The sequence below is a fragment of the Mycteria americana genome, chromosome 4, assembly GCF_035582795.1.
Source record: "Mycteria americana isolate JAX WOST 10 ecotype Jacksonville Zoo and Gardens chromosome 4, USCA_MyAme_1.0, whole genome shotgun sequence".
NCBI classification, from domain to species: Eukaryota; Metazoa; Chordata; class Aves; order Ciconiiformes; family Ciconiidae; genus Mycteria; species Mycteria americana.
The window spans coordinates 19,740,491-19,755,182 of NC_134368.1; the positions used below are offsets into that span (position 1 = coordinate 19,740,491).

Consider the following 14,692-nt stretch of genomic DNA (forward strand, 5'->3'; position numbering starts at 1 on the left):
GAAGGGCAATGTCAGCTGAAAATTTACCATCCCCATTCTAATGACAAACATATAAGGCAGGTTGAAAACAACTATCCTTTTAATCTGATTTTCGCTCTTTCCTCAGCAAGCACTGAAGCTCTGATGAGTTGAAGGCGGTGCCTCAGCTGCCCGGCACTTCCCAGCGGCCAAGCTGGCCCAGCAGACCCGCCACCTCAGCTTCCAGCACGGCCGTACGATGCCCGGGGCGAATCCCCGGGACCCGTGTGCCGGGGCTCCCTCCTTACCTCAGCCGCGGCCGGCCACCTCGGCCGGGCGCCGCTGAGGGACGCCGCGCGCGCGCCCCCCGCCGCGCATGCTCCCGCCGCGCATGCTGCCGCCTCAGCGCCCCCGCCTCAGGCTCGGCCTGCCGAAGAAGATTGGGCTCTCGGCGGCCCGTAGTTTCCCTGGCAACCGGCAGGAAGCGTCGCCGGGCGCGGAGCTGCCCGCCCGCCAGGTCAGGGGTTGGTATTGCGGCCGGGCGGTACCGCTGGGCCGGGCCGGGCCGGGCCCTGCGTGTCGCCGCCGAGCAGCGGCGCAGCCCCGCAGCGAGCCCTCGGGGCACTGAGCGGCTGCCCTTCCCGAGGGCTCCGTAAGAAGGGGGAATGCTGTGCCCACCGGCCCGCCGCTCCTCTCTAGCGACCTTGACCTGGGCTTCCCCGCGAGAGAGTGGGAGCTGTGGGGAGGGGCGAGGGGCCCGAGGAGGGGCGTGCATGTCCCTCCTCGTCGTCTCGCTGGGTCTTTTGATGCCCCACGGTGTTTGTGAGGCTCGGTCCGGCGGCTCTGTGGTGACTTGCCAGAGCTGTGCTGTCTGAGGCTCTTGGCGGTTACGGTGCTCGATGGCCCTTATCTCTTTCCTTCTCTGCCCTAGCTGCGCTCCGGGAAAGTTTACACTCACCAGGGTAAAGGAGCAACCTCGCCTTTAAAATCCTACTTACTTTCATTCCGCCTTTCTTAAGTGACTTCTAGAACCCAAACTCCAGGCCACACTTTTCCTCCTTTGAAAGATGTCTTTTAAAGGTGCTTTTTCTGTTTCTGTTTAAGGATTTCTGTCCTTTGCTTGAAGTCTCTCATCTGCCAGGAGGATGGTGCACTTCTGTATCAAGCCTTGTATGTCACTTGTTTGATTTACAACTATACTTCTGCTGTCTGATCTCTACAAATGCGTGTGACTCCCAGCTCTTGACTACACAAGACCTTTCATCTTGCTCTGAAGACTGAGACCTACTTATGAAAAGTCCTTTTTCCACTCTCTGCCACCTCCTCCTCTGGTAATACATAGGCGTGTTATCTCAGTTGCATTTTTACAAAACTGTTATCACTGTCCTTAACTCCTATCTTTACTTTTGTCCCAAAGGGCTAACATTGTTCCTGCCTGTTGTCACACCTTTTATTTTTTACTTTCTCTGATGGTACAACCAATGACTTTTGAAATACATCTAGATTTTGTCATTAGTTAAGTCCTTGGCATGTGTCTTGATTACTTCTTGAAGAGAAAAGAATTTGAATACATTTTAATTACTTCTGAACACTTTTCTGAGAAAAATATTTATGTTGTTATTAGCAAGATGACTGTTCACATTATGAGCAGTTGTACATTTCAAAGGTTGACACGGATAGCACTATTTTGTGATATATAATACTAATGTCAAGAACTTATCTGGTGTTTTTATAGTATAAACCAGTTTTGATTCTTATTTTTCTGGTAGTTAGAAATGTGTTTTCTAACTCTAATGTGATTAGAGTTTTGTGATAATAAGCTGGCGCTTACAAAATCAGTAAATTTTCTTTCTATGTTATTGTTTGTCTTTTAGGGCTTCAAATTATTTCTGGTTTTAATGATTTGCATTTTACAAACGGAATAGTTCCTGTAAGTGTCGTTTAAGTTTTTGTGTGTTCTGAAGAGACTTTTGTCTAATTGTGGTATGTTAGTTCTTATTTTAAAAAGACTGTCACTGGAGACAGCCTGTATTCTGAAAATGATAGGAAAGAGAAACCGAGACGTACGGTGGGTGAACTGATTTGAATCACTAGTTCTGATTAAATTGTCAGTCAAGAAGTATTGCTTTAAACAGCTTTAAATTGCTTTAAATTTTAGTTTTGCTTTGTATTTGTAGTTTAGCTAATTTGGTAATCATTACTACATGTTTGTCAACATTCAGTAAAACTTAGGTGCCACATTTAATTCTTTCTACAAGTCATAAGGACATAGCATATCTACACAAGTGCTGGGGCCTTATGACTTCTTACTAGAAGTAGAAATAATCCTAAAGATTTAATAACTTAGATAATGACAAAAGTACCTCACTGGAAGTTCTGTCTGGTCGGAAGAATTAGAAGAACCAAGCCAAACAACAAGGACTGCATGTACAAGATTCTGGCAGAGATTAGGGGAGGTAGCATATAAAGCTCAGGGAGTGGAAGTAGTGTGGCAAAAAAAATCTGCCTCTCTAGTTCATCCTGATCTCAGTATTTGGAATTTAATCATGTTGTTGACAAAAACAGGTGTCATCAACTTGCGAAAGGTGATGGCTGGATGGCAAGCACTCTACTCATCCTTGTGGCAATGTTTGTTTATGTGTATTATTTAACTGGCTTCCTACTGTTTTCATTTCTATGTAGCCTCATTTCTTGTTTACTAAAGGAATGTAATTTCTTATTTACTAAATTGTTTTCTCCATCCAGAGTGCACCATAGCATAAATTACTGAACATTAATAATATTCAAAACTCGCATTTTCACACTTTATAATTTTATTAACATTTGAAAACCTGTCTTTTCTCAGGAATAATTTCTATTATTCATCATAGTGTCAGGCTTGGTTAAATAAGCAGTAGACTATTTTTTTTATCAGGGACATTTTAATGCAATTACATACATATATAATAACATGTGTAGTTGGTGCATTAAAATGTGTGTACCTAAATCAGTATTTAAGCATGTATACAGAAAATTATTTTTGCCTTCTTTTTAACAAAATACTTCCATTCTTGCTACTGGAATTGGAATTAATTTTCTGTGTTCTTTCTTTCCTACTTTACATTTCTTTTATCTTCTCTTATTGATTCTGCTTTGGTTTTTGTGTCCTGAATCTACTTGCTTTTGTGTTCATTCCTTCATCCTGGCCATTCCTCAAATTGTTACTGTCTTCTGCTGTAACTGTACCCAACCAACCTATTTCACTCTGGGCTGTTCTGCTGAGCACTGTATTGCTGCTTGGGTTTCTGTAGGCTACCCTAAAGGCAGACTGTAGCTAATTTCACTTTTGCTGAAGGTCTCAAAGTACAGAAGTAAAGGGGAGCAGCTCAGGATTAGGAGATGTGTGCATTTGAAAGATGCAGTGACGAGACTCAAAATTATCCTGTGCACTGCTTAGGATATGTAAGAATAAACATTTCTTTTCTAGTACACTTATTCAGATTTTCTTGATTGATTGTTCAGGTCAGTCTTTGGACCCAGGGATTCTAACCCTTGATATTCTGTCATGTAGGAATGAAAACTATTTTATGTTTTTAATATTTTTCTGTTCTAGGAAGTAATGTTCTAAGAATGTCATCAGGCATCCAAATAAAACCAAAGACTGCAGTACAGAAAAGCAAGACATCTTCTCCTTTGCCGTGTTCTCCAGAACCTGCGATTAAACCACAGCCAAAGCCTAGTGACAAGCTGAATCCTAAAACTATTGATCCGGTATGCATAGGTGGTGGGGTTTCTGTTTGTTTGTTTAAAACAGATCTCTTGTTGGAAGAAATTTCCTTACTTTATGAAATACATGCAGGACATGCTTATTCTGGTCCTGTTTTGTAAATTTAAATTAAACTTTTGTTATTAATCATACATTCCCTAATTTCTAAGCTCAAATGCCTGAGGCGTAACATGTTTATTACTTTTTTAAAAAAGGGGGTGTGGTACAATTGCAGCTTGGATGGTAACTTTTTTATTTTCCATATACTTTTGCCCTAAAAAGAGATTTAGAGGTAAGAGTTAAAAAGGGTTGGGGTCTTTTTTAGTATAGTTATAAATTTTGGCACTTGCTCCTTTAGAGGAACTGATCTGTTATGGAATGAAACCAAGAATCAGGTAGCATCGTGAAGATCACGTAGACCTCATAAAATCTAGCAAATTAATTGCTAAGGAGCATTACTTGAAACTCCGAAGTACTGTGAATATGTAATACTTTGGGAAGAATTTGGGGTCTCAGGAGAAGACTGATGAAAGGAGTTGTTTATTTCCCAGAAGTCTTGTGCCTAGGGAACTGGCTTTGAGTGGGTGAATTATAGCTCACCACTGGGCCATATCAGCTAAACAATTACTAATGTCACAGACCTTTTGGAAAATAAACTAAACGTGGGAGTACTTTGGTGAGGTACTAGTTTCCCATAAATAGAGGCTGAATACTTTCACGTGGGCATTTTTTTTCTTGAAACCTTCTTGCAAATAGTACGATGACTTAAACGAAGAAGTTGTCAAATCATGCACACAATTTTAACAATGTTATTGAAGGTTCAAACACTCAAAAGATAAAAATTAAGATTTCATTATATTTCCTGCTATATGCTTTGTGGTAAGATGTTTAATCTGGAAAGTAGCACTGAATGATCATGCTGATAAATAATACCATAGTTCATATGCATAAGAAGCATGGATATGATAAAAACCAACTTTGTGCAGGCTTTCCTCCCATGAAGCTCCTAGTTTCCTTCTCCAGTGAGTCCTTCCTAGATTCTCACCCGGTATGAACATCCCCACTGATTTCCAGTGCCCTCATATCATCTTGCCCAACACTTGCTGTTTCTCCCACATCTTGCCACCTTGTAGTTTTGTCTATAATCGGATCAAGATGGAATTGGAGTAAATATGCCTTCTGCATGTTACCAATATAACAACAATAAGAGCATTAGGAAAGTGAGAGGTCTGTAATCTGTTAAGGAGAGAACCCATAAGACTTCAGTGTTAAGATTTGCAAGAGAAAATAGAAAAATAAGGGTATTCCATCAGGAGAGCACTGATTCTACATTATTTATTCATTTTTACAACTTCCTAGCCAGACAACTCTGAAAAGCAGTTTTCTGATAAATGTACCAAATATATGTTTTCCACCCCATAGCTGCAGTTCTTTTTTTGATTAGTTTTAGAATCATATGACTAAGTTACTTTTCTGGTAAACTGCAGTTTTAACATATTCCAAATAGTTATCAAACATTACTGTTATGAATAAATAATGCCTTTTTTGTTTTGTTTTGTTTTGTTGTTTTGGTCTTCACAGTTTGGTGCTCATTCTCGACCACCTTCTGCATTTGCTGCTATATATGCTAAAGGTGGGATTCCATGCAGGTGTGTTGGTTTTGTTTATTTTTTTACTAAATATATTATGGTTAGGTCGAATTACACAGATTGAAATACATCTATTCATGTTTGATCTTCTAGTTAAGCTGTTTGATTTTGTTCATTTCTAAAAAGATTTCTCATACTTAACTCTTTTCAAAGCAGAAAGCAATTTTCCATGTCTTTGAAATTGTCTTCTTTTGGTTCTTTTTTTATGCTGTGTTAATACTGAAGCTGCATTTTTTAAAGAATAGCTAGGTATTTGTAGATTTGGTTTGCTAAGCCTCTTTCATGAAAGAAGTTGATTTTTTTCATGTAATGGTGTTTACTTCTCCCTACTAACAAAGATAATAAAATTAGCCATTTTAGTAAGTAGTCATCTTGACATCTTGCAGTCTTACTTTGTCTGAAGTAAGTAGTATGACAACATTTTCTTGAATATTCCAATTCTGTAGTTGTCAGCAATATCAGATATTAACAAAACTACTTGTAAGTAATACTTTGTGGTGTTTCAAGTTACTTTTGTCTATTATATGTTTGCCTAGACAATAAGCACTTTAGTGTTTTGTCAAGTGGATGCAGAATTACTTAACAAAAATTTAAGTAATCATTATTACATGTATATACATGTATAAAATAATCATTAATAGATAGCCTTTATCTCTATCTTAGGAGTAACTGGTGAATTCCAATAAGATTTTATTTCAGGTTCAACTAATTTCCCTTACCAATTGTTATTTGAGGAAAATGTTTCTTGATATTTATCAAAATAAGTAACTTTGCAAAGGGAGCATCTTCTGTGTTGGTATGAGAGCCATCTATAATTTTGATCACTTTTATTTTCTGATTTCTATGTGATTGGGAGCAGAATTTTGAAAACTGCCATATTTGGGAATTATAATAATTGCACTGTTAAATACCATTATACATTTCACCAAGGAGAGCAGTATGTATTGAAATTGTGTATATAACATTATAGTAATATTGCAAACCAGTTGCTGATAAATTTAAAGTGAATATAGTCTTAGCAATAAATTACATATTCTTCTATGTTAATTTATTCTTTATATAGGTTAGTGCATGGCTCAGTAAAGCACAGACTGCAATGGGAATGCCTTCCTGAAACAGTTCCCTTTGATCCTCTTCTTGTAACATTGGCAGAGGTAAATTCAATTTTCTTGCAAAGTTAAGCATACAGGATTTCCTAATTGCAAATGGCATTTTGTAACAAGCTAAGCTAGCTAACTTAGACTCACCTACTGGGGAAATATGAAAAAAACATTTGTGAGGATTTTGTATGAATGAGGATGGTCAAGAACATTGCCATTTGTAGTTCTTTAGTTAAAGCATTCTGGGAGAGCTAGGCAGAGCTATTTAATCTTTGAGATACTGGCCACATACAAGACTGCATCTCAGATTCCCAACTGTTGAATGAAATACTTCAATCTGTTTGTGGCTTTGCAGGTTCTTTTGTAAACAAAATTGTTTTGATTCTTTTTGTATATAAAGCTTACCTGTTGAAGTAAGAGTGCTCTCCTCAATAGATTGAACTAATACAGTGGAAATAGGATCCTGTAAATAAGTGAAAGAGAAATACTATACATTATGTTCAGGCTTCTCTTTTCTCAGCATCATCTGTGACATTTATCACCGAATATGTTTCAGGAGTGTAAATAAATGTTGAATCCAGTGTGGCAGATGGAGTAAAGTACACACTCTAGAGGTGGTGCTTTTTTTTTTTTTTTTTCTTTTAAAGATTAAATAAAGCGTCAATTCCTAAAGTAACTTACAGCTCCTGTTATGAAAAGAAGAAATACTTCAGCCATAGGGCTTTAAATCTTTGAGTTCTGCTAGTCAGGTCTTCACTAGAAATGCATATTTGTAGCATCTACAAGTTTTTGGTGTTGCAGAGGGTTGGGGGGTGTCTTTCCTTCTATAGTTCACCTTCTACTTGTTTTTTCCTTCAGGGTACGAAAACCATTTACAAATATAGCCTATTCTTGTTCATGGTCTTGTTGAAAAATTACCTTGGGTAGTTAGAGTAAAGGTAATGAAGTACAAATATTGATTGAATCGGCAGTATTCATAATGTGAGTTTTAATATTCAATGTTCAAAAGAAAAATGAATAAGAATATTCTCTGAGCAGAGTTGTACTCAATGGCTCCACATGGTGGAGTTAGTGTATTTTATGTTTTGAACTGATGTAACGAAATCTAAACATTATCTTGCTGCTATGTGGAACTCTTTTTTAATGTGTTTTTTTTTTTTTTTTAAAGAAGACTCGCTATTAAGCAAACATGTTTTCATTTGCAACAGGGTCTAAGAGAGACAAAACATCCCTATACATTTGTTTCAAAGGAGGGTTTTAAAGAATTGCTTATGGTTGAAGGTGCTACTGAAAAAGCAATTCCCTTGTTGCCTCGTCTAGTTCCAGTGTTAAAGGCTGCATTGGTATGTCTTACTCTTCATGCAGAGATTTTAATGGGTTTGATTTTTTTTCTTTTTTCTTGTGCTGGTGAGGGCTACATAGAAAATATTAATGTGATAAATCTATTGCGTGGGCTTTTGGTTTGGGGTTTGGAGGGGTGGGATTAGTTTCTTTTTCTCATGTTAACCCTTCCTTGGTTTTATTAGCTAAATATGTCTTTAACTGTAAATTCAGATGAGCAACTCCTTGTACAGCTGTATGACAGTGGCTATAGGCAAATTCTGTGGAAATGTTCTATTAAAGACCTGAATATAAGCGGAAATAAATACATGTATTGGTGGTGTTTTTATATATCCACATAATAACATGCAAAAAAAATTTGAGGTGAAGTAAAATGGAGATGTGAGAATAAATACTCATCTGTTACATTTAAAAATTCAAAACATGCTACAAAGGTAAAACAGACTATGCCAATGAGGAAAAGGGAAGAATATAGTTAAACTGTTTGAGGTCATATTCTTCATTTTAAAAATGTTTTTAACTTTTCTACTCCTTCAGAAAATAAAGTGAGGTAAAAGTATTGGCCTCAAAGGTAATCTGTTTTGGATCTTTTTCGTATCTTTCAGAGTCCTTTTCTGGTTCAGCTACTTGTTGTCCTTTAATCTAGCTGTGTTTCAGTTCTGGTTTTATAGAGATGACTGAAAGTTTGAAAATTCTTTGTGATCTCAGATCAGAGGTGTAATAGAAGATCAGAATTGTGTGTTATCAGTGTCTTTGGTTTAGTTTGGAAGACAAAATTAGAAAAAATATTCTTGTCTGTTCTTCCAATTACTGTTATTAATCTGATAATTTTTATTGTTGCACTGTTTTGGTATAAAGTCTTGTTAAACTTTCTACTACACAAGCAGGCAATGACTTTTAGTTAAAAAAAAACAAAAACAAAAACAAAAAAACATGTTCAGGGCCCAAATGTCAGAGTAGAAAAATAACTGTTTAAATAAACATCAGTATTAGTACAAGAACAAAATAAATTGTTATGAATCAATTTCTCTGCTAAAGGAAGAGTGAGATAACTAAACCATTAGAGAACTCAGGTATAGAAGAACCTTCCCATGGGAGTAATGAAGATGGCAAAGCACTCTAGAAGTAGATAAGAGCCTGATAATTGCTGGCAGGTGACAAAGCTGTAGTTGGCAGGGGACTAAATTAATTGAGCCAGAAAGTCATTGGCTCCTGTGTTTCTCCAACAAAGACAATTATTTTTATGAATTACACAGAAATTACCCTGAATTCATTACAATTGTAACTAAAATGTTGTCTCCCAATTTCAACATACCGACATTTGAAGGGTTCTTTCTAATATGCTGTGAAGCACTGAAATTGTTGGTGTGGTAAACTGTTTGTTTTGCCTGCCGAATTTTTTATTTCATCAATAATAAATTATTAGCTTCCTTGTCTCAGAAGAAATGCAAGAGTTTCACTGACATTTTGTGGGTACTTTTGTTTTCTACTTTAAAAATATACTTCTGTTTTTAAATGTTACCTCTAGATACTAATATTCAGTCATATTGTATTTCTAAACTTATAACGTTATAACAATTAGCAGTTGCACAGTAGTTTTAATTTTTAAAAATACTATATACAATCATAATGTAGAGATTGCAGTTTTGAAGAACATGTGCATTTGTCTGAATATTACTGACAGGATTTTCTTTTTTCCCCCTCTGAAGGCCCATTCGGATGATGAAGTATTTGGAAGGGGTTTGGATGCTTTAGTTCAACTGAGTGCTGTTGTTGGCCCATCTCTTAATGATCATCTTAAGCATCTACTCACAAGCGTAAGTTTTTAATGCTGTAGTAAAAAATAATCTGTATTTTTATGGTACTTTTGTTGAGATGTTTACTATAATATCTGCACAGATACAGTGGAGGACTCAGCAGTTCCATGAAAATCATTACTTCATATATTCCTCTGTGTAAATCCATGATTCTTTAATAATATGGTGACATAAAGTTCTAGCAAGGTCCAAAACCTGTTGTTAACATAAAATGGAGAATAATGGAAGTGTTGTCTCTACTATTTAAAAAAGGTCCAGGTTCAAGCCTGAGGTGAAATAGATGCTATGTTTTGAAGGGAAGTTTATATTTATTGCAAAATAAGTTTTGCATTTTAAGTGTGAATATTTTAAAAAAAAGTGAAAGTTTCAATAAATTAACATAAGCAAATATTCCCACTTCTTTCAGATGGGATTTCTGCGCAAGGAAGTCTTCATTAAATAAACTTAGAGTGGGACTGTGGAAAGTATTTTTATACTGAGTCCTTCTGTAGACATCCCTCCGCTATCAGACAGGCTTTCCATGGTTTCGTTTAGCCTGTTTCCTGCACTGTAAAAGTGCACTTTTACAGCAAAATAAAAGGACATTTTAGGCATCCAATGCAGAAGAGAGAAATTGCAGTAGGTTTTTTTTGAAGTATTTCCACTGTAATAAATCTCTTTCAGTGCATGTAAAAAATGTGTTAACTTTTCATGTGGACAGCACTTTAAGAATGACTTTTTTTTTAAGGTTGATACCTCTTTAAAATTTGTTTGCTAAAAGAAAAAAAATTTAAAATAAATATTTTTTTTTTTGCTAACAGTTGATCTTTCTTTGAATTTAAGTTCCTCATAAGTTAACATTTTATTCCTTTTGCCTTGACTGAGTTCTATACTTCGACATTAGTTACAAGCTATAAAGTGATTTTTCTTTTTGGCTTTAATTTTTGAAAGACAAGATGAAACAAGGTAATAAAATAGAATTATATTGGCCTCTTTGCATATATTGTACTATGTTGTGCAGCAAACCTTTTTATTTTACTTTTCCAATAGCTTTCAAGGAGATTAATGGACAAGAAATTTAGAGAAAAAATTACTGTTGCTTTACAAAAGTTGGAGCAATGTGGTGGAAAGGTGAGTTGACCAGATGATTATTCTGTAATCTGCACATTTGAATGTAACTTTGCCAAAACAATTTCCATCCTTGGCTTTCAGATCAAGAAACCCATTCTGAAAACTGCTTATTTTTACATGTCACAACTATTCATATTGCATAAAACACAGGATTTTCCACTGTGGCAATCAGCAGAGTTGTGTTCCAGTCCATAGTAAAATAGTTGTTTTAGCCTGTTTGACGTATAGAGTGGTAATAGAAATGACATTAAATCTATGCTGGGTAATCCATATTCTGATAGTTAGGTTTTGTTTTCTCCCATTTTTTTAATCTCCCACTTTTCATTTGTATTCTCCATTGTTTTAATCTCTGAGTAGGAAATACAGGAGTATGTCTCAGTAAAATATTCCAAGGGATCCATACCTACATAAGAAGCTGCATGGCTAGACTCTTACAGCACAGCACACCAAGCCTCCTTCAGGAGAGCTCTTTTTGGGAGCAAGCATGCATCTATGTGGATCCCTACCCATGTTATTTGCTTGGAATATTTTATTGTCCTTGGTGGGAAGCTTATGCAGAGTTAGTGGTTAAATGAGATGCTGTTCTTTCTTGAAAATTCTTAATTTCTCTAGAAAGTCTAAATTTTTTTTCCAGGGTTTGAACTGATGTGACAAATAGGTTAGTTGCGTAGGGTAAGATTCAGGATGCCTAATACAAGTCCTTACTCCAAGTTAGGCATTGCAGCACTTAGAAAGCAGATGCTTATGCTGAGTAAAGCATGTGAGCTTCTTGTACAGACCGTAGGGTAGGACAGATGCCTGCAAAGAGTGATCCGGGAATTCACCAAATGTCAACTAGTAAATAGCTTCTGGTCCCTTCTGGAGTATTGACACCTGACTCGGGCTGAATATTTGTCTTGCTCCAATATGCCTGGGATGCAGGCTTCATGTTCCTTTTTCTAAGTCTGAATACTTTTCTCAACAGGATTTACTCTTGCTAAAAGATACTTTTTGCTGTTATTGATGATGCCTGCCCATTCCCAGTAACAGCTTAGTGTTTAGGTCACTTACTGAGGAAATCAGATACTCGCATTCCAGCCCACCCTGGTTAACCCAGAGGTTAGATCTGCAATTGCTATAAATCAAACAAATGCTTTAAGTAATAGATGGCAGAGTATTCTTCTGCTGAACATTCTGTTGCCATTTTCTGTTGTACTGTACATTGTGCAGAAAGGAGGAGAGAAGAAAAAGTGAGAGAGTATTCGCTTGGATATTGATCTAGAAGAGAAAATATTTGCTTTCTTGACCCTATGAACACTTACATGTATTATATTAAATGGTCGTTGGTAAAGAATAGGAATAACCTAAAGAGTAGAGACAGTAAACATAGGTCTACCAGTTCTGAGCTTGTGTGCCTTAATCAGTAGGCACCCAAGTAATCAGTAGACAGCACTTTTTTTTTTTTCTGCTCATACTCATTTAAGGGCAGTAGCAGTGTTTGTATTACAGACTTGAAAAACATCACAACAAATAAAGAAGCATGAGAGTTTTTTATTTCTATGTAGTGAGACAAGAAAAGGAAAATTACATCTCATCTTGATGTTCTGAAAATTTAGGTCTAGATAATGTAACTAATACAGTGACTCATTAACCTCTAATTCTTCTGTCTGTCCCCTGATTTCTTGTAGTCTTACCAGTTTTGCAAGTAGGTCTTTCTGTGTGTCTTTTAAAAATACCGTAATAAGATAAAGCAGAAAACTGGAAACAAATTTTTAAATTGTGATTACAAGCAATATTATATAATCCAACTAATGAATTTATCAAATTTCTATTCCAAATGAGTTATAATGTATGTGATTCTTACTTTTATTAGAAGTCCCTTCCAGAATATCATTCCTCCGTTTAAAAAACTTTATTATTTCATGTCTATATTTATGCCCAGTTTTAGGTCTGAGTTTACATATCTCTTCTCTTGAATGTTTACTCTCCATCATTAGTTATCACAATGCTTCATTTTTTCAGTTCATTATTTTCAGCCCTTTTGACAGTAAATTTCTCAGCAAATATTAACTTTTTAGTTTTCTACTGTTTGATAATAACAAAGATAAGTAAGTAAAAGTTGTGAATTATACAATTTATAGAGACTATATGAATACTCATATACGTAGTGCTAGTGCTCCTTATTTTGTTTAAATTTGTTTTATTTTCACCAACAGGCAACTGTGGCTATCATCAAATCTAAAATTCCAACCTATTGTTCTATCTCCTCTTGATCAAGAAAACTGTAGTGATTTGTCCAGTAAGGTGAAGATTGGAAAGAAACTGCCTGTGAACATCACTCACGCTTATTTGGGGTATGATACATACTTAAAATAATCGCAGTTCTTCAGTATGATGGAGAGTGCGAAAAGTCCTATCAGTTTGTGAATATGTAATTTTGGAAGACTATTTAAAATAATGCTCTCTGTCTTTGCCGCTATTTGCATATGGATTGTGCTTACAATGACATTGACTAATTTGCTATTATTTCAAAAGCAGAGTAAATACTGATTGTTATTTTGTTGTAAATTACATTTTCCTTTAATAGATCTGCAGTGCTTAATATGTTTTGTACATTTGTGTGATGCAAAATAATTTGGCTGTAATCACTTAAATAGTAACTAGGTGTTAAATTACATATGTATACCCACTTTTGAAACACATAACTTAATTTGTGCCACAGGCACAGATGGTGCAGTTTGGGTTCATCAGGACTTACTGGGTTAGATGTAGAACTATGAGAACTCATCTAGACTTCTTGAGAGTCAGCTTTTAAAGGTATGAAGCTGAACGCACTAAACAGGTAGCATATGGTACAAAACTGAACTTGCTCAGTGCATTCGCAGCGCATTGTTTTGAGAAGGTGGAGAGGCTCTGGAGAATACAGTGCAGAGGCATCAGGTTGCTCTGTAGAGCCACAGCCTAGGTTTTGCTCGACTAATAGTTGCAGTTAGCTTTGGGCCTACTGAATGTCAGCTAGATGTAGGAGGCAACTTCGCAGTATTTACACTGTGCTCCCTTTGCATTGAGTTCTGTAATGCCACAGATATGCTTGGGACTAGCTTGTGAATTCAGCTCCAGACAAGCTAATAAACTTCTGAATGGGGAAGCTATGAAAAAATATAAGTTAAAGACAATAAAAAGGTTGCAGAAGCCAGCTTACCTGGCCGTCAAACCTTGTAGGGTGCAGCATTTGTCCATGAACGTATTTGAACTTGATTGCAAAATAATTCCTAACAGGTCTTGTAATAAATACTGTTCAGGGTTCATGTTGTTATGGGTATTTGAGTTACTCTGTGTGGGAGAGCTGACTGAAGTAACAAAATTTGCCATAGAACTTTTTCCCCTGAGGAAAATTCAATTCTGGAATTTGAAGTTGTTGGAAGGGGGTTTTTTTGTCATCAAAAGATGCTGTTGCATAGGGTATTAAAAAAAAATCTGTCCTGTGAAAGCAATTTCAGAATTTTTTTTAAATTACTGCTGCTTGGCTAAATTAAATTTACTTCAGGACTGTGCTAAGATTTCTGCTGAGATCAGAACTGTGCTAAGTCAAGATATATGTATTTAAACTTTTTTTAAAAAAAATTAATTTTGTTGGCAAAAATGTTTAACTTGAAGAAATAAAAGTATTTGTTTAACCACTCAAAAAATTGATCATGCTGCTTGTTTTTCTTCATGTTTACTTTATTTTTTTTTTTTTTTTTTTACAAAATGTGCACATTTAGTTTACACAAACACGCTACAGCAGATTTCAGGTGTACATGTATTGTACTACTCTTATCCTACACTGGTGATAGCAGAGCAGCCTTCAACATGCCTCTAACATCCCATCTCTACACCAGAATAGATACCTGATTTATTTTTGCAAAAGAATGCTTGCAACATTCTTTCTACTTCATTAATCCCCTTTCTGCAGCAATGTCACAATGAAGAGTGGCCTATCTCTGATAGCAT

General features: G+C 36.2%; 1 protein-coding gene across 7 annotated transcripts; it reads left to right on the top strand.

Moving 5' to 3' along the window:
* Positions 1-342: 342 nt before the first annotated feature.
* PACRGL (parkin coregulated like) lies at positions 343-14,367 on the top strand. Of its 7 annotated transcripts, none has more exons than XM_075499844.1 (8): positions 343-475; positions 3,551-3,708; positions 5,285-5,352; positions 6,416-6,506; positions 7,661-7,795; positions 9,503-9,610; positions 10,640-10,720; positions 12,916-14,367. In XM_075499844.1, the coding sequence occupies exons 2-8, from the start codon at positions 3,568-3,570 to the stop codon at positions 12,970-12,972; spliced, it is 681 nt and encodes a 226-aa protein (XP_075355959.1). In that variant the 5' UTR covers positions 343-475; positions 3,551-3,567; the 3' UTR covers positions 12,973-14,367. The 7 variants fall into 7 exon arrangements, with proteins under 7 accessions (XP_075355959.1, XP_075355965.1, XP_075355961.1 ...); XM_075499850.1 differs by having other exon boundaries at positions 383-475; positions 3,555-3,708; XM_075499846.1 differs by lacking the exon at positions 343-475 and adding an exon at positions 482-920.
* The last annotated feature ends 325 nt before the right edge of the window (positions 14,368-14,692 follow it).